This window comes from Heliconius melpomene, chromosome 13 (genome assembly GCF_056956725.1).
Source record: "Heliconius melpomene rosina isolate 202511_hmr_F chromosome 13, ASM5695672v1, whole genome shotgun sequence".
Taxonomy (NCBI): Eukaryota; Metazoa; Arthropoda; class Insecta; order Lepidoptera; family Nymphalidae; genus Heliconius; species Heliconius melpomene.
In genome coordinates, this window is record NC_140401.1 from 4,550,419 (window position 1) to 4,577,194 (window position 26,776).

At 31.0% G+C, this 26,776-nt stretch overlaps 1 protein-coding gene across 2 annotated transcripts in view; it reads right to left on the reverse strand.

The window, feature by feature from the left end:
* The window catches only part of Stacl (SH3 and cysteine-rich domain-containing protein), a 111,504-nt gene that overhangs the window by 42,257 nt on the left and 42,471 nt on the right, over positions 1 to 26,776 (reverse strand). For both annotated transcript variants that reach the window (XM_085196407.1, XM_085196406.1), the window contains 3 exons: positions 24,734 to 24,842; positions 5,151 to 5,373; positions 758 to 922 (listed from right to left, as the gene is read on the reverse strand). In XM_085196407.1, the coding sequence (XP_085052533.1) occupies positions 758 to 922; positions 5,151 to 5,373; positions 24,734 to 24,842 (497 nt within the window). The remainder of the gene's footprint in view (positions 1 to 757; positions 923 to 5,150; positions 5,374 to 24,733; positions 24,843 to 26,776) is intronic.

Sequence of the window (26,776 nt, forward strand, 5' to 3'; positions counted from 1 at the left end):
ATAAAAATATTTTATCGTGAAGCATCAGCCGTGTTCCATCTTTGAGTTACCACAGGTAATTGCTCAAAAGTTATCGCTGGTCAATAGTAGTAGGAAGTATAAACTAGGACTATGGGATGGAATTTGGATGGAAGGACTACTGGGCTATGAGATTAACGGCCGTCTGCCTTTGTAATAGTCTAAATTGATTGATAGATTTGCCTCCCACTAGAGGGGGCCCCCACAAAGTAGCGCAATGCCTCGGGGGCAACATCGGGGCGGGCGGGTGAAGCGAGGTGTGCACCGGGTTCACCATGTTGAGCAGGTTTCCCGCTATTAGGCAGATTGAGATTACCCTTCCGAGAACATAAATAAATAAATACCTCTTGCGCTTTACTCTACCGACCAATAAAGGCAAGCCAGAGGAGAGGAGGAGGTCTTAGATCAGTGGGTTCCAGTGGGAGCCAAGAGCTCGTCACAAGTTATTCTACGGGGTCATTATTATTATTATTAAAATTAAGCACTTAAAAGCGATTTTTTCATTCACATGAATAGGGGAATAAGATCGTTTTTTTTTATTTCATAATATTTTTGTAGACACTATTGTAATTTTTTTTTGTTCTAGAATAATAAGAAATATCTATTTTAATATAACGTGTTACGCATATTATATTACATATTTATTTTAGATTTATAGAATGATTATATTAAACACTATAAAATAAAAAAGGAAATTTAATAAAGTAAAAAATATTATTAAAGTATTTGTAAATGTTACCTGTAGTATTGTGGGCAGCGTGTGCTTGTGATATTGTTCAATCATTGCATTCGTAGCGGTCAGTTGTTGCACGTAATTGTTATGGGAGTCGTAGTACGTGGCGAGGTTCGTCGGATTCGAATTGTTGCAGTAATTGAGAAATGCTGTACGATAATCCGAACGGCTCTGAAATAATAATAAATCAAGTAAATAAATCAGTTTCACGCTTTATCCCGCACACAGCGGGCAGAGGGAACTTAGTGTTAAGACATTCCGTTCTCCACTTTCTGCCGAATTCTGGAGGCATTGCATGTTGAGTGGCAGAAGTTGCCTCGACACTAGAGCGAAGAAATGTAAATATAAACGTAAATAAAAATGAAGTAATAATAAATTTCATATATAAAGTTTTTTTGGCTTACTTTAACAATAATAAATAAATACAGATAATATAATATATGTTAATATCTTTTAATTGTAGAGATGAATTGTTTATTTAACAACATTTTAAAAAGTTCTTATAATAAAATAAGTAATAAAATTTTATAGTGATATGTTAAGTCATTTCATTTAATTTAAAAATTATTGAGGCCAGTAGTGGCGCAGGTGTGACTGTATGAATTAGTTAACAAAACAGGTTGTGAATTTGATTCCCACTCGAGGAAATAAGAGAGGGAAATGAAAGTGTCTTAATGGGAACGGAGTGTCTCGACATTATGTTCCCAGGTTCTGTATGCCTACCCTGCTATAACTTAAAGCTAAAAAAGTATAGAAATATGTAAAATTTTGTATTTTATAATTCCCTGTTAAAAGTTTAAAATAAAGAACACCACTACAACATACTACATAAATACATAACTCAGCTTTGTAAAACTTTAGCTATGGTAAAAGTTATTACGCGTGGTTATCAACATTAAGTTCTCCCTACTTACATTTTACCGAGGCAATGGGTGACGTTTAAAAATTATATTTATTAATCTACCAAAAAAAAAATTATATATGTAAATAGTATATATATGTAAATAGTTTATATATTTTTTCTACTAGATTATCCGAAATACAAAAAAAATACATAATTAATTTAAATACTACGTTATGTTATTGTTTATATGAAAATATCTATATTATGAGAGTAAGCGCTTCTATTATAAACTGTCAATAGCGAACATTAATCCTCAAATAATTGAGTACCAAAATAAATATTTTTATAGAAGCATCCCAGAGAATATATAAATTAGGTGTTATTATTTAAAGAGCATTATTATTGATTATGAATCAAGTTATTCAAAGACAATAGAAACGTCATGATTATAAGCTACTCTACTCTACTAGATGTATGAAAATGTTATTGTATTTTAAATTTATTACCTACTACCATTTCTAGGCACTAAAGTGGTATAAGATTTTACGTGCTAATGAAACGGCCGCCGATGTCACGGAACGCAGGTACTAATAGTAACCGCAAGCTTGATTGCCTTTTGCAGAGTAAGCACCAAACTTAGAATTTCGCAGGTTAGAATTTCGTGTATATAAAATATATAAGTGTATATTATATACGTTAAGTAAAAGCCTAACTTACCATTTTGGGACTATGTATACATTCAATACATGAAAATTTCACCTTTCTTGAAATTTCCATTCTAGTGCAATAAGGGTTAGTTTGCATCATCTATCATGTCCAACCCCAAAATTAAGGATTCAAAGAACAAATTGTAACAAAACAATTTAAGTACAAGATAATAATGAAGGAAAATGAAAGAAAAGTTTACAAAGACTTTGTTTAATACATGTTCTATAAAAGAATAAGTAATATTGTGGTTTCACTAACAACTGACTTCCCTTTGTAGAATATTGCTTAAGTAAAAAAATACAAGTGAATTTGCTTCTGAGGATAACTGCTTCTTTGTTGTATAATGGTGAATTAATTTTAATAAAACAATACCTCGAGGTATTGATAATAGGAAGAAGGTAAAGAATTATGCCCATATTCTCTAGGTTTCCTCGGCCTATCCCGGGCGCTTGATCTTTTTGTGATTTTCTTATAGCAGAGTTGGCAGAGGGAGCCTAGTGTTGAGACGCTCTGCTGTTCACTGTCCCCCGAATTCTACAAATACTTTAATAAAAAAAAAGCTCTTTGCTGAGTGGAATTTGTATCTATATCGAAAATCTAAGGCATTGCGTCGGCAGGCAGACATTTCCCAATTACCTACGATATCGTACATTCCCTTACAATACTTTTTTTACAATAAACTAATATTTATGAATACACTGACCGCTTAACAATAAATATATGTCTAAATTATTTTTATTTTATAATCAAAATTACCACCTTACCATCCAGTAATCCTTTAAAATAAAAAGTTCGTTTATACAAAAAAATAGGCACTCTCATTAGGGAAGCTTTGTTATGTAAATATAAGGCAAACACGAATTTGTAACAACTTTTAACGATATTCGCTGAGTGGCTGACTGCTTCGTAATAAGTGACGTCTATTTGAACGAGCATTTGCTTTCTTATCACGATTGAATGGAAACATATTGTAAGGAAGGCATTAATTGTTATCGATTTGTGGATGTGGCTGTGACCGAAAAATATAATATATTTATACCAACTAGTTAAATATGTTAGTAAGGTGTTATATGTCTAATAACGAAATTGGAAAGTTCATTTTTTTATATGAAAGGTATGAAAAAATATAAATTCAATCGGTTAATCGATATCGATAATGGAAGCTAAAATATCACACAGTTTGTCTGTGGGTCTGCTATTTTGGTTGTGAAACATGTAAAATTTATGGATTAAAATTAATTACAGTTAAAATTAATTACAATTATAGATACTTTTTTGTTTTTTTTTCTTGATTTTCAATGTAGAAACACAAGAAGAATAACAACCAAGAAAGTCGAATTTAAATTACCGATAACTACTTGAATATATACATTTTGGCAAAGAAACACTTGAAAGCCCTAAACAATATATAAGTTTATTTTCTGATATTAAATGTACTTTTGGAAAAATTAAAGATATATACAGTTAAAATGATGAATATTTACAAATAAATAAATCTTATATTAAAACACGCAGAAGATAAGCAACTTAAAAATTCTATACATCATTGATTAGAAATTCACATTATTACCAGATTTAAGTAGACATAAAACGTAACAAACGAATATTAATAGTAAGAGGATTCGACTTCAAACGACTCCGACTTCTATTGTAACGATGTTTCGTATTTACGCATGAGCTTAGTTAATTAAATTCACGACAGGATTTATTTTAAATGATGTCATAAATTTAAAAAATAGTCTATATAGTCTTTATTATAAAACTAACTTTTTTAAGGTTAGATAATCCCTTACATATGTATATCTAGGAATGAAACGATACCACTGAAGTATCGATACTTTTACTCGATACGGTATCGGTTGTAACTTATCGATACTTTTTTTGTAATTATTTTACATTTATATTTTTGTATTTACTCGTATTATTGTAAGTATAATGAAATTAAGTAAAAATAGTAAAACATTATTGACATTCTTTATAGATACAAAAATATAAGTTTCCCAAAGATTTTTTTATTAAAACATAAATACATTTTCGTAGTGCTTTCTAAAAATATCAGTTTTTCTAAGTATTTCTTTAAAATGAAAACATTTTTAGGTATATCAAAAAATATATATAGATGCAGTGAAAACAACTTGATGGCAAATAATAACTGCCTTAGTAATGAGAAAATGGGGCTTTCTCTAATTCTGCGTTAGGATGAAAATATTATGACGGGACATTGGACTATGAACTAACGATGCAATTATACAATACAATACGAGACTTTGACCAAATTATACTCAATACTAAAAGTATCGGTACAAAAAGGACAATGCTTTGGATGAAATGTATCTAGAAAGTACCTATTTCTTTATACTCGTATCGTTCGATAAAATAAAACACTTTTCCACACTATAAAATAATCTAATTTACGCAAAGTAGTTAAGTAATAGCTTCCTCTATTCCCCATGCCAATTAATATCAATAATATATGAGAAACAAAAATATATTTCTTAGAAAAAAAGATCAGAAGTCTCTTTTTATCGAAGATTATAGACAGAAAAACTAGTGACACATCCCTCCAATGTTTTGTTCCGACAATATTATATAATCATTGCGTGGTACAGAAGTAGTTAGCGTAATTTAACACCGCACTCTTTTAATCGGACTAGTCTAACATCTATATACATGTAAAAGCTGGCAAAATACCCTTATATACATCCTTATGACCCGTTGAGTATACATCCTTAATATAGATTTATTATAGGGTTAATAGAAATTTAATGTCAATAATAGGCACTGTAGATAAATATTAGTGTAGTATTTAATATAATTTCAGTTTAAAATTTAATATAATTTTCTTACCTTATTTAACTGATCATCTGCCTTTCCAAGTACAACCTCACAGCCCTCACGATGCGCGAACAGTTTTCTGGCTTGTACCTTCATGTGAAAGGTTTTGTCTACGAGAGGTGTGGCCACTACCCTCTCAAGAGAAGAGGCGGCGTTATTGTATCCCACTACATCCGCCTCTACCTCTTGAAGTAGTGTTTCCCAAGTATGGAAAAGGGAAGATGGACAACTTGCCCTGTGGATAAAAGTTAATATTATTGCTCATATTTAGCAAACGAGAATTATGATTTTCAACACTGAAATATCATATTAAAAAATATACAATTAATATAGTAAAGGAAAATTTCTTTAAATTTGCTTAAATATGGAGGTGTTAGCGCATTTCAGCGCATTTTAGCTCATGAACTTTGATAGTTGACAGTGCACATTTTCACAGATGATGTATTTCTGTTGCTGTCGCTGAAATTACAAATACTAAAAAACAGAACGAGCAAACGTTTATATTACAAAATATTTTTTAAGTTTGCAAGTATTTTTTTTATTATTAATATAAATTTAATTAATTAAGTATGTTATCCTTGTAACCCGCACAATTTATAAAATGGAATATCGACAGTATGTTGAAAGCTTTCAACTTAATGGAATCGGCCACATTATGTAAGAGTTCATAATATGTTCTATCATAAACTGGCATTTTGTTATTTTAGGCCAGAAAATTTATTAAATTACTTTTTATTTTCTTAAATTGATATACGCGTTTCACTACTTAACTACTTAAATTTTTTATCACTTTTTTTCAGCTTCACGCAGGTACGTAACAGGGTAGGTAAAGGAAAACTAGTGTTAAAACTTCTACTACTAGTCTTTATAGTGGATATCTACAAAAAAGACGTAATGGGTATAACATAACAATAGAATATAAGAAAAAGGCACCAAAATACTTTATGACTTCGATTCATAATCACGAAGAAAATCAATGTTAGTTAGTTCTTTTCTGAAAGCGATTATTTATTTTTTTTATCTTTTTTTTTACACATTGTATTTAATATAAAAACAAATATACCTACATTTTATATGAATTTGATTCTATTATTTTGAGGAAATAGTCACTGTAAAATGTGACTTCGTTATTTTATTTAGTCAACCTTTTAGCTTAGTTGAATTTGACGGCAATAGCTTAATGAAAAATAGACAAAAATGAGGTCGCGGTGTTACTCAATAGTGTTTTGTGGTTACTTAGACTTAAAAGCTTTAGTAACATGAGGTAAACGAATCTATAATGTGTAACATGAAAAATACATACATATATGTAACAGGTTGTGGATTCGATTCCTATTCGAGGAAATTAAATATTTAATATTTTCATTTCTTCGCACTAGTGTAGAGGAAAAGCGCGACGTTGAGTTCCACCACTCAACACTCAACACGGAAAGGAGTTTCTTAACACTAGGTTCCCTCTGCGTACCCTGCTGTGTGCGGAATACTGCGTGATTTGCAAAATATACAGCATCAATTATTATGTAAAAGCTTTTATTTCAAGAGCTTCCAAATAATAAAGGTCAAGGGGTCTCTTAATTATTTTTTTACCTAAAAAGGTATTCCACTTATGTACGCGAATTTTTTGGTTGATTGATATCATTTTAATTAATGTTCTTGTTATATAAAAAAAATGGCTTACAATTTTAACATTTGTCTTTTATATTTATAATGGATTTAACCCCCATTCGTACAATATAAGGAATCGTCGAGGACCGCAATGTTAAACTTTTGCTGATCTACTTGTTTGTGTAAATACAAAAAGTAAATATACCTGACTCTCAAATTATTTAAAAATTAATTAAGTTTGCTATAGAAGTAGATATGATATTATGCTACCCGTTGCTATAACCCCTAAACATACATATATTGTAGTATTGTTTAGTTAATATAATAATATAAATTCTTTATTATGAAATTACCAATTGAATATAACAGTCTTCTATTTTAGATAGACACACAGATTTAAGCTTTATTAAATACTAGCGACCCTCTTGCGGCTTCGCCCGCTTTAACTCCTGGATTATTCACATAATGTATGTTTGCAAAGCACTTAAGATAATGTGAAAATTAATTAAACCCTAATGCAACCCGCATTTTCGTAGTTTCAATAAGGATTTTCCAATTGTTTTACACAGCAAGGATTTTTTAGTAGGTACCGTAATTTAAAATCTGTGCTACTAATCTTTTCAAGTACTTATTAAAATATATTTAAATTACTATTTTTAGATGGTTAAATGACTATTTTAAACGGAAGAAATTATAAACAAAAGCCTACCTACTAATAACTACTACAAAAAATATGAAACCAAATATATCGCGCTGAAATAATACATTCAACTCCAATTATCCAATACGTGCAAACGCATCTAAATCTTCGTTGCTATAAAGGCAGGCGGGTTTTTTTTTCGAGCTTGTGGTTAATGCTGAAGAGGGTATTCTGTCCCTGATTAAAAGCAAGCACTACGTGGCCGCCTGTGAGGAAAATAGAATGCATCGGCCGGGAATCGAAGGCACCGGCACCAGGCCGCCCGCGTGGCAGGCGAGCATTCTACTACTGAACCACCGATGTGTGTAAGGCAGGCGGGCGCGGCGGACGCATGGCGAGTTGCGAGTCGTTTCGCAGCAAGGATTTTTTGATATTGTAACTTCTAAAGTACTTATTAAAATGAAAAACAGTAAAAGACAGTTTTGATCTACATTAAATGACCAACGTAACTAATGTACTTATTTATATGCCGAGAGTAAGGGATAAGCGAAACATAACTCGGTACAGTTGATGTGTAAACGGCGTGATGTGTCAATAATTAAATGTGTTTTTCTCTAAAACTATTTGCAATTTCGAAATAGTGTAAAAAGCAAATTTTATCTTCGTTTAACGTAGAAATTTAATAAAGTATTTTAAAGGATAAGGATTATGGAAAAATATCGCTCACAATAAAAAATATATTGAAATTATTATTTTTAGACAGAAATATGATCGCTACACGTTATTCTTAAAAGATACGAATATGCTCTCGCAGACTTTTTTGTAGATCTTATTAAGAGGAACAATACTCCAGTACATTATTTTCATGTAGTACTTACCATTAAAGCAGCGCATGCGCGAAAGTGTATCAACGTGTGGGACTTTATACACATTAATCTTGTTTATGTTAACTTACATAAGAATGTACAAATAATAAACTATATATAAACCTTCCCTGAGAAATACTTGACCTAATGGTGAAAACCGGATCAAAATCCGTTGGGTGGCTTAGAAGAAGAAGAGTTAGAAACTTCAGACAGACACGAAAAGCGACTTTGTTTTATAAGATATAGGATAGGATAGGATGAGAGCCACAGATCAATCGTTGTTCTTTTCTTCTACTAGTTTAGAGTCATCCGAGTCATGTGTGTACACACCTTTAGCCCCCACTGTGTAATAGAATAGTAAAATTAAGGAAATATAGGTATTATTACAAAATAAACATTTATATTTTACAAATTAAAATAAAAAGAAAATCAGTATGTCTCTTAGTTAAAAAAAATCTATATTTCATTAAAAATAAACTAAAAGAATATCATAGTTAAAGATAACATGATGGATGCGCTCACTTATCCGTGCACACTTTCCCAGAGAAGCTAAATTTAAAGTAATAACCACTGAGCTCGAAGTACTTAATATAACCACAAATTACATCTACGTCTATGCGTCAATATGTGTTTTATAAACATTAATCGACTTACCTGCTAGTAGATTACAATTTCGCAAATAACACAGTTTTTAAAAAATACAAAAAGTTTCAATTAGTGAAAAGGATTTTTTACATATTAAAAAACGAAAGCCGTGGCGAGGCACATCGATTGATTAATGCATTTGTACTGTAACCCTCGCGTCGGGTTAGAAACCAGCTTTTAATGAATACCTCATATAAATTACTAGGCTTACTTAAATATTGATTTTTTGATTTTTATCAATAGAAGTTTGATCCCATAAAATTAAAACTCTTCTTATGATGGATGTGTTCAAGAAACAATCCGTCGTAATAGTACTGAGATATAAACATCAAATTACTTTATAAAAAAAATTGTAACTGACGCAGTCATGGCGCAGTAATGGTAGTCTTGTTATATGTATTACATTAAAGGGTTTGATTCCGATCGTGGAAATGATTATAAAAAATAAACATTTCAATAGTTACTTGTAACGTTTGGAAAACATTAGTTTCGTTACATATAATGTATCCAGTTTTTGCTTACTATTTCCTAGCGATGTTCAAATATCCATCTATCTTGAGAAGTGTCCATCATTTAGATGGGGGTCTACCCTTTAATCCGGATTTTGGACACATTTTATTCTTTATCAGCTCATCAACTCTTACGATCTCCCGCATTTTGCGAAGCAGATAGTGAAAGACTTATAGGATATTGTTTTATTCTTTCACATATATTTTTAATGGATATTTTGAGACGATGACTTTATTAAAAATATAAACCTCTCTAAATGGGACAAGAACCTAGTATTTACAAAAGTAGCATTCCATTTTCAATGCAGTAAAAGTAAGTCTACAATAATTAATGTTGACATAGTAAAAATGTGGTAACATTGATACAAAAAATAACAAAATATTAGGTTTAAATTATTTAAAAACAATAACAACAGCATTTGTTGCTTATAAAAATAACATAAAACATGAGGCGGTTTAAACTAATCACGCGAGGCGAAGTCGTTTAATGAAGGTCCATTAGCCCAACCTAGTTATTTTCACTATCGTCTGTTCACATCTACGAGCATGAAACTGTCGCGGACTTTTGACAATGCTCATTTTCACTGATGAAAGATAACAGTTAGGTATATCACATTACAAGCAGAAATCTAATATTTACTTTATACTATATTTTACATTTGAAATATTGACAAAAAAAAATTCTCTTACAATTTCATTATATTTTCATTTCCACACTCTGGCAACGTGGGAAAGCGCGACGTTGAGTTTCGCCAATCAACGCAATGCCTCCAGAATTCGGCAGAATTTGGGGAACGGAAGTGTCGTAATGAGAATGACTTAACACTAGGTTCCTAGGTTCCCTTTTGCTACTCTGCAATGAGCGGGATAATGTGTGAAGCTAAAAAAAAGCTATTTAATTACAAATTCTTTCAATTGATACAATAAGAAGGAATATAGCAAAAACCAAAAGTGACGAAAACGTTTTAGATGCCATAAGACTTAGAATGTCAGGCTCGGTCGACGTGGTTCTAGTAGAAATTAATCACCTCAACCGCCGAAGGGTGACGTCCGGGATGCTACTGATGAAACTAAATTACCCTACTCGGGAAATAGGCCTCAGCCTATTAGGAGGAGAGAGTCGCCTTTTGATTACACTAATAATTTCTTCGAGAATACTATAAATGCAATTTATAATTAGATACAGTTAAATATTAGTATTATGTAAAATAAAAAAAATACCTTAACAGAATTGTATAAAAAGATTTAATCAAACTAGGATATGTAATCGTAGGCTACTTGGAAAAAGCCTAAATGATAACGCGCCTTCTTACTCGCCGAGTCGAATATTCTTCTAACATATTCCCTTATAAATTCTAAACATGAACAGTATTAAAGTATTATATTGGGCGGAAAATAAAATTACCTTATTTACGTAGTCCTTAAAAAGATAAAGATCGAAGGTTGCGAAAAGGGTCAATAAAATGGATTTTACCCTCGTAACCACTCTGTTTGTTTAGGCCTTGTTGCAAATTATACAATTTCATTTTTACATTTTTATATAAAAAATTAAATTATTTATGTTTCATAATTCCATGAACATTAATTTTATATACTCGTATGTATGTTTTCTGTTATTAGTGTAAAAGTATTGTATAAAAGTGATAGCCGATGGTACCTGTATGTTCATTCGACGATTTAAAGTAATTACAAATGTCTATTTAAATAAGGAATAATTTGAATATAAAAATTGTATATTCCAAGCTGCTCTAAGGAATAATAAGGCACACATATTTAAAGCAAATCTAAGATATATGTGATTTTCTCATGGATAATATTGTCAGAAATGGATCAAATGGAACCATATGGGAAGCACCAACTTGCAAATTAAAAAAAATATCACAGTTGGTTCACCCAGTGAAAACATAACAAAAGAACTGTCGAATTGATAACCTCTTCCATTCATAGAAGTCAGTTAAAAATTTCGGAAAATGCGTTGTAGATTAGTTCAGGGAATTTGAAGAAACACTTGATGAGAAGTTAAAATATTTACATATATGAGTAAAATTACATAAGATGTTATTGCATAATATTAAAAAAAATATATAACGAATTAAGATAAACTAATAATTTACAATATTTGCTTCTATCAAAATTTTCTCATAATAATCAATACGTATAAACTAAATAAGCCACCGTACATTGAACTACCTCTGTCGCTATTACAAACGGCGCCGTGCCCGTAAAATATTCATATAGACACGAAACAGCTCTAGTCGCTTATTGATCTGCCATTTTTTTAATACTCTATATAGAAATGTGAATATAAATATATCGCTTGGATGTTGAAATAGCTGTAGCGTGAAGTTTCTAAATAAACAAATAGCAATTATTAGATAAATTAAGTGACACCTATGGAGTCGAAGTAAAAAGCGTCACGGCATTTTAAGGTTTGGTTTCCGCATACAGAAATAGTATAAGATAAATGTTATTAAATAAATCAGCTTCACGATGTATCCCGCACACAGCAGGATAGACAGAGGGAGCCTAGTGTTAAGATACTCCGTTCCCCACTTTCCCCAAAATTCTGAAGGAATTGCGTGTTGAGTGGAGGAACTCAACGCTGCAATTTGCCTCGTCACGAGAGCTAGATATGAAAATATTCATATTTGATAATTCATTCTTCCGAGTAGGAATCGAACCCACAACCGTCGCGTTACAGTCATACGCTTATGCACCTGCGCCACTATGGCCTCAATAAACGTTATTAGATAAGTATAGTCTACAAATATTAACTAGAATAAAAGATAAGCGCCTCATAAGTCATATTTAATTAATATTGTATAGATACATTTGAGATCGTCGAGTAAGCTGTGAATGTTATCACCTAAGATGCTAATAACATGCACAACTTATGCTAATTTTCAACCACTTCAAGAATTACTTAGGTACATTCATAATTTAATTTGTCTACAAATTTAAACTTTAAAAAATACCTCACATATCATCTTTTTTATATCGTAAACAAAAGTGAATTACAATGCTTAAAAACAATCCTATTCCCAAAGGTTTGAATCGCATTTTCGAATATTCAATAACATCTGTGCTACATAATGCCCAAGGCGAACTAAACGAATGAAAAACGAGCGATTGCTTTTTTTCCGTTTACATTATACAAAACATTAGTCAGTTAAATGCTTTTTGAATGGTAGATTAAAATATATAAATATTTAAACGAATATTTAAAAATAAAATAAAATATAATAAAAAAATTGCTTAAGTATAATGATGAATATAGATAACATTATCATCATTCGATAGGTATTATATCTACATTCAGAATGTTTAAATAATATAAAAATCTGCTTCACGCTATATATAGCACATAGCAGGGTAGGTAGAGGGAACCTAGTGTTGAGACACTCCGGTCCCCATTTATATAGCATAACACCATTAATAATTAATGTAAATCTAATTAATTCAAAATAACAAAGATATTTTTTATTCTGTAAGACAAATTTCAATCAATAACTTTGAAACATAATCTGCTTTTAATGTATCGGAGAAGGTTGTTCTGGGATTAGACACCTTAAAATCGTACTTTAACAAGCCCTCGATGGAGTTCGAGGGCCATTACTTAAGTTGCCGCTAACGCAGATCTCTCCAGTGCTTTACAAAGAAAATTAAAATTTAGAATACTTAAGTAAACAGCATTTTCCTTTGATGTATATTACAAGGGAAATGTTTTAAGGTTCTATTAATTTATTTATTTATATAACGAAGCTAGAGATAAGTGTCACTATAGAATTTTTAAATATAGGTAAATCTATTATTTTAACAACTTTTCATATAAATATTACATGATAGCCGATAAGAAATAATAAAATAAGTTATGGAAATTAAGTTAAGCTTAGTTTCTTTCAATATTATAAAGTGACTAAAACCACTAAAAACCATTATCACAGAACAAACTTCTACGTAAGATTAATTAGTGCTATTGTTCTTCTGAAATTCAATTTCGTCGTATCGAATAAAACATCTGTCAATTACGTTACTTGAGAATCGCTAACTATTGTTAACTGTAGACTGTTAGTGAAGATAACAATTTAAAGGTATAATTTCCTTTATTTATTTACTTAAGTATATATTATACAAATTTGATATCTCTATTATAATAATCAAAATGTATTCGTGTTTTTTTTTCAAATATATTTCTTTTTCAAAAATAATTGAAATATTTATAGAAGTATAGATCACATTGTTTAAAATCTATTGGAATTAAGTAAAACCGAGTTTAAGATATTTTTCTCTATCCAATTAAAATAATATCTATATGAATTTAGGCTAATATCAAATCAAATGAATAAAAAAAAGTGCATGAAGACAATGCTTTATAACACAAAATATTACTTAAAAATAAATCCTTGTATCTTAATGGTTAAGTAATTTTTCTTTTATTCAACTCTTGTGTACTTCCTAAAAAATAAAGGCAAAAGAAGGCATTAATAATTCAGTATTTTATAATTCACTAGCGACCTAAACGCCCGCCCTCTTAAACTTGTTATATTTTACCCAAATTGTACAAAAATTTTAGCCTTATTGTAAAGTCTATGTGTTGTTTTGATGTAATAAGAATAAGCTATATTACCGAAAAGTTTTATCTAAATTCGTTTAGTAGTTTTTGTATGAAAGTGGAACAAACAGCCACCCATCCCTATAAACTTTGACAAGTAATAGATTTGCTGACAACTTCCTATCCACGTGGTCATCAATTATTAATTATCAATATTTTTTTTCCTTTAAAACTTTCATATACATACATTAGTAACTATTTTTTCCTACGTAACTAAATACTAAATTGCTTTATATGCATACCACAAAAACCTCGTACAAGCACTTAAGCGGCGTTGCATTGCGAATTGCACTGGGAATAAAATGTATTTTTAAATGTGTATATGTGGTATACGTTTTACATAATTCTAAAACCCGTGAAGAGAAATAAATTCCATAATATGTGCATGTATGTATTTTTAGGGTTCCGTACCTCAAGAAGTACAAACTGAATCCTTACATTGTCCGTTTGTCAAGACCATCTATCTATCTCGACATTGTGTGGAGGTATAAAACTGAAATTAATATCAAATATCCAACGATCCCCTGGAGCATAGGAAAAAGTGTAGCTTCTAAAATCGATATTTATGAGCGTTTGATCTCATAAATGATGAATAAATCAAAATTATCTAACATTGCATAGTTGCTAAACTAAAACCTAATAGCTATACCTTAGAGTTAAAAGTAATTGACTGAAGTAAAATACAATTTCAAAATTTATATTACAATATAGTTTTTTTGCAAAAGAAAGTGATGTCTCATTTGTTTCTTTATACCTAGAAAGAATTTTTGAAATATAATATTCTTACACTATACTAACATTTTGTGACTTCACTTCCCAGAAAACCCAAAGTAAATGTTAGGTAGCTAAGGCAGTTCGTACTTAATTATATTTCAAGCTCCCCCTCGAATGTAGCGTTGTATGTAAGTATGTGGTCTAGTTGCATCGTCGCCGGTTTTAATGTGCATATATAACATAAGATATTTATTTTATTTAAGTCAATTTTCTTACATTCACAGATGCGCTTCGGAGAGGGCAAAGAAAAGAAAAAAATATAACACAGCATTTCTTTAAATATTCAAATAAAATAATATAAACAGTAAATATATGTTTCAAGTGAAAACTTAAACATATTCACATTTTTTTTCATCAATTTACCTATAATGAGTTGGTAGCAGGATCAATTTAGTATCGAGATTAATAATTTAATATTAAAAGGATCTTGATTACAGGGTTGTTCGGACGAGATATTCGGAAAAGGAAGAAAATCTTATAATGTACGAACTTTCGAAAAAAATATGGCTAAATAGAGTATAAGAAGTGATGCAAAAACCTTAAGATATACATATTTTTATCATCCCATATTTTTTTAATTTACTTTTAAGTACTGAAGACATAATACCAAATTTATATTAATAAAAATATATAAAACATTAGTGTATGACATTAAGTTTGCATACAATAGCAAAACTTAGCAATACTAATATTACTTCCATTCCATATTGTACTCTTGCTTTCATAGAAACTAAGTACTTTGCAACAGTTGGTTTATAGTATTACTTCTACGATGTATACCTGCTCGTAGGAGCGAGCTTTGAACATTTGTCACCTCTTATAAGCTTTTAAAATAATATTTTAAGTATGAAAAGTATTTCTAAAGGACTTATCTTTGGCTAAGTGTCGTTTTTTCAAAAAGAGACTTTTGTTGTGTCTACAATTCTATTTATAAAACTACTTAGTGCTAAAGTCGTTAGAAAATATATATTTTCTCGTAATATATTTTTTATCCAACATAGCAGGAGGGAACCTATTGCTAATACAATGCGTTGAGTGGTGGGGTGGTGGAACTTAACGCCGCGCTCTTGCCTTCACATACCAGAAGTGAAGAAATGAAAATATTTATAGAGTTAAACCCCCAACCCACCCAGACAGACGTACTTCTACGGACTTTTGATAAATATTTGTTTTAAGTTCAAAACACAAATGAAAGGTTTATGACATTTTTTATATCATATAGACTCATACACTATGTTTAAGATAACTTCACATATTGATTTCTATGTTTTATTTTGAATCTGGTGACATATTTTATACTTTTTCCATATTTCAAATTTGTACGGAGTCTAAAACTTTCTTATTAAATAGATTATTCTTTATACCGTTGGTATAACATAACGTAATTATATGGTAGGTTACCAACATAAGTGTCTTCTCACTACTTATTGAGAAGTGTCAGTGCAAACAATCTGTATGTAACATTTTCTAAATAAAGAAAGGAATGTATTATGCACATTCTATATTCAAGTGATCTTTCTCTTTTTAAACTCAAATGCATACTCTAAGCTTATTAAATTTTAATTGACCTAATTTAAATGCAACTAACTACGTTAAAATACTAAAGTTGTATAAATTTTTAATTTCAGGTCATGCTAACTATAGTGTTCATTATTGGAAATCGATATAGTATGTACATATCATATGTAAAATGGAATTCGCCCGAGGTGATACCGTTACGTTATCAGGTATTTGCTGTCCAGGGCTATTTGAACTATAATAATTGAAAAGTCAGTTTTGGTAGTATGTTATATACTGGTAGTAATTAATTTTTTTCAATTTTTGTAAGAAAGTTCAAAAAACAAAAATTCCGTTTCTCAACTCTAAGTTCGAGTATAATTCCTTAGGATTTTAAATATTTCTGGTAAAGCTTGTATACCTACAATCTTTATCTAAGCTTGTAATAAAATAATAACTGAGTAGCGTTTGTACATAGAAGATATTATATATGAAAAAATATGAAATAATATCCTATTTTTATAATATACTAGCGGCCCGCTCGCGGTTTCACCCGCGTGAACTATGTTATTATTAATTTCTGTCTCCATGGCTACGTCCTAGTGACGTCTATGCAAAATTTGAGACTCCTAGCATTTAGTAACGAATGACAAAGACAAATGTCATTAGTAACGAAGTTTCATACAAACTTTCAACCCCCAAAACAACCCCTTAGAAGTCAAATATTACAAATTCCCGTCTTAGCGAGCACCTACGTCCTATAAGTAACTCCTATGCAAAAGTTCAGATTCCTAGCACATGTAGTTTCTGAGATTTCGTGATGAGTGAGTGACCTTTCGATTTTATATATATAGATTCTATTTTTAGTTTTATTAGCTTTGCGCTGTACTCTGCACAGAGAAGAATAGGCAGAGGGAACCTAGTGTTAAGACACTCCGTATTATAATATACCACAATATAATATTTTCCTTTGAATTATTTTAGCATTGTTGTTGACACCATCAGGGACAAAATATGAGAGGATAATGAGAGGTACGTACTTCAACAAACAAAGCACTGAATCTATAAATATCTATTTTCGTTTCATTTAATCCGTTCTTTCATTTCTATTTTTGTATTCCACCTACACTAGTCTGCTCTTCTTCTAATTCACTTAATGTTCGAAAGACTTATAATAACCTCTTGAAATCTAAAAATATAACAAAGTTAATTAAAAATAGCGGACTAAAGGCTACACTAATAAGTTTTTAGCTTTCTCTAAGTCCCAGGTAGAGTTTGTTTGAAGCCAACAAACCTTTGTAAAAGCTTTTTTAAACTTACGCCATTAAGTAAGTGCTTATAGTGAATTCAAATTAAGGACAATACTGCAATAGCTATAATAGAAAATTATTTTTCTTTTGGGCAGAAAAAACAGCTATTAACTCTAACTTACTAAATATATTTTCATATTTTTTTCAGCTTCACGCCGTATCCCGCAAGTAGCAGGGTAGGCAGAGAGAGTATAATGTTAAGGCACTTAACTCCCCAATTTCCCCCGAATTCTGGAGGAATTGTCTATTAAGCTCCGGAACTCTTGCCTCTATACCAGAGTGGAGAAATGAAAACATTAAATATCTAAAAATCAGGCTTTTACCTTATAAAAAACCAATAGAAAGCCACACCTGGTCCTACACACGATAATAAAAAAATTACCAAATAATTAGAGCGTTCCAAAGGTACCCCACATATAATTTATGTTGATTTCAAGTTAGTCCAATTAAAATTGGTTTGAACTATTAAATATACAGGGTGTTCTCAATAATTCATTAAGCACTGTTGTTTTACTGTAATTAAAGCTCTCTTCCAGTATAATGAGTGAGTGAGGGTCGTCAGTAGGGAGTGGGTATTGTTACTTTGGGATCACACACACGTTGATTTGATACTCTCGCTCAAAGAGGTTGCTCCGAGTGGTTAATTCTGGTAATGGCATCAGCATTATAATTGGTATTGTGTTTTCAGGGTTATATCTAATTATTCTTTAAAAATATGTAAGACCGCCGTGGCACAGTCGCACAAGCATTTGATGCTGTGCGACTGTCGCGCGATGGTTGTGGGTTCGATTCCCAGTCAGGGAAATTTATTATTATTTATGAATATTCTTTTCTTCGGTCTGGCACCAAGGCTAAAGCTCTTCATTGAGTTCTGCCGCGAAAATTCGGAAGGAAGTAGGGAACGGAGTGTCTCATTACGAGGTTCCCTCTGCCAACCCTGCTATATTCGGGATAGAGCGTGAGGCTGACAAAAAGAAACATATAAGTAGTATATTTGTTTTACAATTAAAGAAAAATGTTTTTAAAGATATTACAGTCGTTGCCATATTAAACAATCCAGATAATCTGAGATAACACCTTTGAAACAAAGTCTTCAACAGATGAATCCGCTTGAAATTGCTTCAGAGATCTCAGCTTTAAAGTTTATTCGGAACATCAGGGAAGGAAGTTCATTGAGCGAGTCTCATGCATGAGAAATCATCTAATTTCGTATGGTTAAATTTCCATATTAATATATTATACCTACTTTTTAACTGAAGAAAACAAACAAACAAAATTGAATGTCTATTCACGTATTTTTTAAGTTAAAATTTAAGCTAGTGTTAAGGTACTCTGTTCACGATTTTTCGTCGAATTTTGGAGGCATTGCGTGTTGAATGACAGAATTCAACGCCGCGCTTCGCCTTGACACCAAAAAAATATCAAAAATAGTAAATAATATGTACCTTAAAACTCTGCCTACTCTGCTGTTTGCGGGATACAGCGTGAAGCTGATTTAATTTAATTTTTTAATATGTGATTCAATATAAAAAAGCGAGAAGTGCATGGTGTACATATAAAGCACCGCATGCTTTTTTTACATTGCAATATTTTTTTTTCAAGAGAAATCGAATTCGAAGTTGTTTGAAGTGATATTGTACATTTGTAGTTTTAGACTTCAATACTTATTCGAGTCTATTGGGGAGTACTAAAGGTAGACACAAAAAATAAAAACTGTTTCATAAAAAAATAGAACCGACAAAAAAAGGAACGCCACAAAGTAATAAACTTTTTAAATATTGAACTTAATTAATAAGTTTTTAAAGTAATGCTGTATATATAACAAGTTTTTAGTTTTCAGTTTTCTTGTCGTTTCAATTTTTATTAAAAAATTATGTTATACAGATATACAGATTCCCTAGTACGGCAACAGTGGCAACACCCAAAAAAAGAAATACACTAACTTTACCGTTTTAATTAAGCCCATAGCTCTAAAACGTTTGATAGTAATAAATAAACATTTTACTAATTTATCCTTTTTTATTAAGCGAAATATAGTAAATAAATCATAAATGCAAAATAGAGTTAGTCAGTGTATAAACTAAGACATTTCTAATCGACAAATAACTTGTCTATTGTCGCTTCGCTATTTAAATCTACATTACCAACATCGTCAGTGGCTGTACTGGCACCACGCCAGCGTGCTGGTATAAACAGGCGTCACACTACGAGACTGACGAAGTTGTTTACTATTGATGTTTGAACACGATTAGATTTGTGTAAAACGGATAATTTGCAATGTTTTTTCAATATACTGTTTTAGATATTTTTTGATTAGGGGATATATCCAATTTCGTATTCCACTTTGAGGCCGTTTGTGCACGGGCACAAGGGTGTGACTGTAACGCAACGGTTGTGGGGGGATCCCCACTCAAGAGCATAAATTAATATTTTCATTTCTTCGCTCTTTCATCACACTGGCACCAAGGCAAATGACCGGCGTTGAGTTCCACCACAAAACCACAAGCAATGCTTCGAAAAATTCGGCGGAAAGAGGGGAACGGAGTGTCTTAACATTAAGTTCACAGGAACTACTCTGCTCTATGCGGGATACTGATTGCGAGATACAGCGTGAAGCTGATTTATTTTTTTAAATGTTATATTCCATTTTGCAGTTAGAAGAAAATATTGTTTACACAAATGCTAGGTAGAGTCAGATTAAATGCTCGTAATGGTCAAAAGATAGAACAATATACGAAATGGTGTTATCCTTCCGAAGGTGAAATATGGAACTCTATGAACATAAATAATCTATGACCCAAGTAATTTTATTCCTAATATATTTAGACTTATTCTAAATATAACAATATAAACTGTAAGAATATGGCGGGTTCATACACATAATTCGTTGTAGATGTTTTCGGTTTGTCGACAAGATCATAATCAAATAAACGCAGTGATAAGTTCGCAACGGACATGCGACAGCTGCTCGGTCGTCTAATAATATTACAATTCGGGTCGGTCCCCAGAGATATATAATTTGCGATTTTCAGGTTCGAACGGCACCCACCCTTACCGTCTTGTAATAATTTTCTCAGGATACTTGAGAAACAAATTAGATTTAGAGTAACGTAGATGGAAGTTTTAAAAGTGATTTAGAAAATAATTTATGTTATTTCTTAGAAGCACTGTATTATTAATAAAAAGTGAACTAGTAAAACAATTATTAAAAATGAAATACTAACAAGGCAGATAAAAGTTTTTTACAAGTTCCTAGATAAATGATGGCAATAGCTAATGAGCTAGGGCCGTTCTACACACGGTAGTGAGTGATGAATAAAACGACATACTTATTACTATTCAATTTGCCATATGTAATGCAAAATATAAAAGAAAATATTTATTTCCAACTACAATTTTTTTATATAAGGTACCCGCTTCCAGAAAAATTATTCAATTATGCTGCAAAGAATTGATATAGGCCCGACGAAGTTTTACAAAAGTTTCTCAAACAAGAATGTCGTAATTCAAGTAGGGTTTAGCGTCCATCATACTTATCGAAGTTGAAGTGGATTACACAGAATAGAAATTTATTTTTCGTTTCCAAAGTATATTTAATTTTTAAATAGTCTGTTAAAACTGTTTAATAATTTTATTTTTTATTAAATTAAAAATATTTTTTATTTTTTTCAAACCAAAATTAATACAAAGACTTATTTATTCTATTTGACGTGAGATTAGGCTATAAAATATACTTAAAAAATATATACTCGTCTAGTTCCTATAACATTAAGTTTTTTTTTTCAATTTCAAATTCTTTAACTTAAAAGAAAGCAAAATGACACTTATGGCTGACAAATGTAAATATTTGAAGAAGTTATCGTGATCGTATTAGTCCCGCACTGCGACCCCACGAATTTAGGCCTTGACCTCATCCATAATTCAAGGAGAGTACCACCTTACAAGTCCGAATACCATAAAGAACATAAACATTTCATATGTGCAGGGGCTTAAGGGATTTGACTGTTAAAAAATGTAGAAGGTTTTGTCGCCATTTTAAGCAACCAAACGAAGTACGTTTTTAAAGCAAGGACGAAAATAATTTTTGAATACAAATTGTATGTTTTGACATTTAACAGAGTGGGCAGAGGGAAACAAGTGATAAAACACTTCGTTCCCCACTTTCCGTCGAGTTTTTCGGGGCATTATGTGTTGAGTAGCAGAACTGAACGCTGAACTTTTGCCTTGGTTATTAAATATAACATATTAACAATATAACATATATATATATATATATAATATAATAAATTAAATTATTAATAAATAATAATTCATTCCCTCGAGTGAGGATCGAACCCACAACCGTCGCTTTACAGCCACACCATTGTGCCTTGCGACGACCTTTTTGGACCTTTATTAAAAGTTCTTGAATTATTATTATGTAAAAAATACAAATATTTTTACTTTAGATTCGATATTTTATACATAGATTTTATTACTTAAATTGTAATTAATATATTTATTTATATAAACAGAATGTATGAGATATTGCAGATAAAAAATAAATCTCATAGTTACCATTTCGGGCATTGAATTGGGCACTTATTTATAAAAATATTAAGTCAATTGCGAACTTATACGGCACGAGTAAATCGTAAATAAGTGAATTAGTTTATAAATAAGTCATATTATATTTTTTTATTTATATAGATATATTTATATATATTTTATAATTTTGACCTCAAATGCAGCTGATAGAATTAATAAACTTTTGTACCAACCGATAACATATTTACCGTACAATCTAAAATAAAATGGTTTGGTTCTAGAATCAATTTCAATCTTACCCTTTTGCCGATGATATCGTGCTTTCTTTTTTTCAAATACGTAGTATTAAAAATTAATTCAAATAGAATTTGACCGAACAGTCACGAGAAGGGGGCAACTTATTTTATTTCGGTATGTAGTAATGTTACAATTCTTTCACTCTACTATCCATACCTATATTATAAATTCAAAAGTAACTCTGTCTGTCTGTCTGTCTTTCTTTTACGCAATCAGGGCCAAACCGCTAATTTAATTGTGATAAAATACTCATATAGAGATATTTGAGGGTCTCGGGATGAACATAGGATACTTTTTTTTCTCATATTTGTAATATTATCGATATATATCAATATATTAAAATACTTATTAATTTGACATGCAATTTATTCTGCCATGTTATTAACAACCGTCGCTATGCCGTTGCTAAGCAACGATTTTAAAAATTTGTTGTTGTTAGAAAACGTCACCCAAAATGAGCTGGCTTAACGCATCTCTCTATTGAAAACTGAAAATAATTTCATAAATATATTTAATAAATATTCGTATATTTCAAGCGGGCGTAGCCGCGTTCGGGTCCACTAGCCTTTTTATAATATAAACATCACTATTAAAATTAAAATAATAAAAACGTTTAAAATTGTTACTTTCATAGCTAATATTTACTCTTTCTGTCCAAAAATAATGTTACTTTAATATAAATTTATGCAGTATTTCAATTTGCACTTCATCTTGCAGTAAAGATGAGTTAACCTAGTCTCCAGACTCATCTTTGAAGCTAACGAGTGTAATTGACTTAGCCGCTTTGGATTGCGTTTCTTGGGAGACTTCAATCTTTTAATCCTTAATTGTAGATTTATTGTGATTTAAATGGCTATTAAAGTACAATTACTACGAAGACAGAGTATGTTAGCAGCACACAGTTTTTTTTATTAGGATTCGTTATTTCTAAACAGTTTAAACTTATACGTTGTATATATGTTTATATTTTATAAAATCCAGTAGTTAATTAATGAATTAAGAGTTCACTTCTTTGTGTTGTTAGCATCTCTGTAGGGAAATCATTACAATTTTCCCTAACCCAAAGGTAATTATTTAAAATCGATGTTTAGCAACAGAACTATTTAATAAATATTTTTTAATCTTATAAAAAGTGCTAATCCCACTTGGGAACGTTTTCTAAAAAATATATTTTTTTCCCAAGAGTGGAATGACGCTTTCAACAGATTAAAAATATGCATATTTACATACATGTAAGATTTCAGCTAAATTGCGATCAAATGATAAAACCGGTCAAGAGCGAGTCCGAATCGCTTATGGAGGGTTCCGTGGTTGCAAACTTCTGTTTGGTTCTACCCTTAATAATTTTATTTTTGAAAAACATACAAGAACATTATACATAATACAACATAATTTTGTACCGGAGGGTAAAATAAACCTACTTTCTAAAATTCTGAGATAGTCCCATAGTACCCATAGTCTCCGAGTAAAATGATTGTGACGGACGGAAGGACAGACAGACTGATATAACGAAATTATAAGGGTTCTATTTTTTCCTCTTTCGCTACGAAACCCATTACCAACCATATCACCAAATAATAGTATACGAAATTTCTATACATAAACGTCTTATGATTTATATTTAAATCAATAGAATATCCTAATTAACATAACATTAAAGTTATCTCAATATTTTATCGTAACATTTTGAACCCAAATTCACATTTACAAATTGGAATACACGAAATACGAATTCTGTTTTCCTTTCAGGAGCAGTAAGAAATATATCTAATTTATCATGTTGCTTTTAAATTACTCATCTTGTTCAAGTTATTTTATCCAATAGAATATAATAGTCTAGAAAAGTAGGTTTAACTTTTCATTCCACTTATAAATTGTTTGCCTTTTCTATTTTTACAGCTTCACGCTTTATCCCGCACATAGCAAGATAGACAGAGGGAACTAGGAACGTAGCGTCGACACACTCCGTTCCCATTAAGACAATTCCGTTCCCCACTTTCCATGGAATCCTGAAGGCATTGCGTGTTGTTACAGAACTCAACGCTTCACTCAACACCAAAGCGAAGAAACGAAATTATTCTTCGGGTGGGAATCAAACCCACAACCTTTCGCGTTTGCAGTTACACCATTGTGCCCCTGGGTCACGACGGCCTCAAATAAATTACTAGTCAATAATAAATAAATATATTTATATATAAAGTCTGTTTAGGTGCAGTAGAAATATTGATATTATGTAAATGTTATAAGCCAAACTAATTGAAAGTTGTCTATATCTTTTACCGAAAATTTATATACAAAAGCAAGAAAACTTACCGTTCTTTTCTCAGATCACTGTTTCGTTTGCGGAAAGTTGCTACTAAAAGCTGTAGTTCCGACGAATGTCGCTCGTACAGTTGCGACAGCTGTGTTGTGAAGTCCGAAACTGTAACAGAAGTGCCTTCGTCAATGTTAGATTACTATTTATCTGGCGGAATTACTTTGAAAGTGTCGTAAAACAAACTCTTAGTAGGAAGTTCTTTTTTGACGCAAGCGTGTGAGACTAAAAACGCGACAGGTTGTGGGTTCGATTCAAACTCGAGGAAATTAAATATTTAATATATTATTCTTCGCTCTAGTGTCGATACAAAAGCGCGGCGTTGAATTCTGCCACTCAACATGGAATGCCTCCAGAATTCTGCCCTGCTACTTGTATTTATATCCTGACTGGATCCTGATCCTGAAATCCTGATGCATCTTTAAATAATCATAAATTTTTTAGCCTACATTTATAAAGATATATTTCATAATATAAAAGAGTATAAACAACATTATATAAACAGTTCACAGCTGGATAGTGAATTAAAATGTTTTGTTGTTCAATCATATCTCAGTAGTTCTATAATACATTGTCACAAATGACGCGGCCTTTTAGGCTCCATTCACACTGTAGGGCTGTTCTTTAATATATTCTAGGCTAGGCTTTATATATCTTCTCATATTCCATTACCATTCAGGTTCCTTAATGTAAATATAAGAAAAAACTGTGATAGCAACTAGCTACAATAGTCGCTTCTTGCTGTTGTGTCATATAATCAGTAAGCTAAGCGGATTTTTGCATGCCGAAGTCCAATAAAAAGATATCCTACATAGAAAAGATACTAAGGCTTTCGACATTCTAGCAAAATAATAGACGATCAACTTGATATGTCTTTAAATAATTTAAACTTTCGTTATGTTCTATTTCTAAATGCCAATTTGTATACTATATAAATAATATCCGTTAGGAGAAAATCCCTATGGCCTGCGTTAAGATGGTTGGAAATATGCCAAAATAAATAATTTTTCTTTTTCCTTTATTACTAAAATGTAATGCTCATTAAAAATTCATGGCGGCGTCTGAAGACCTCATTACCAGTTTTGTACAGTTTAGGTAACGCAAAACTTTATAGCGCCTTAATTAATCTCCTTATATGCTGAGCAATTTTATAAATAAGTTTGTGAATACCCATTTTTATAAATTGAAATTTCAAATAAATAAAAATCAAGATCAGCTGCTGAAGAAATATAGGAATATAAATTTAGATATATATTTCATTTCCTCGAGTGAGGATTGTGGGGATCGAACTCACTACCGTTGCCTTACCGTTACACCCTTGTGCCTCTGGGCCACAACGGCCTTTAATTGAGGTATCTAAATTACTATTTACTATTTAGATACAACAGTTATAGATACAATAGAACAAAGGTGTCAGAATAATTAAGACCCCTTCTTATGTGCTGCATAAGGTAATCACTTGTCTGCTTTGATACGAGTAAGTTAACATAAGTCAGCATTAACGATTTCAATATTTACTTAAAATATTTTATTTAAAACACATATTGGAGTATTTTTTTAATAGCATTTAATTTTAAATCTTCTTTCTTTCTTTAATTCGGCGGATAGTGGCGAACGGAAATGTTTTTATGGGAACTTAATGGGAGTGTATTACAGGTTCCCAGGTTACCTTTGCCTATCCTGCTATATGCGGAATACAGCGTAAAGCTAAATAAATTAAATATTTCTCATTCCCAAACTTTAAATTATATTGGTAATACGGGCGTTATTGGTATAATAAAAGCCATGGCTTTCGTGGAAATCTCTTTTTATGTAAAAATCTTATTAAAGGTCATTCTTTTTTTAGATTTTCTTATAAATAAAATGTTGAGGGATTAAGATTGAAAGTAGATATTTATACCCAAATACATTTTCAACGCAATCACATTTTTAAAGATTAACGTATGTATTTAAAGACTTATTTTCATACAAAAAGAAACTTCTTTATTTCCACATGTACATACATTTAAACTAGTTGATGAAATTAATAAAATTTATAAAAT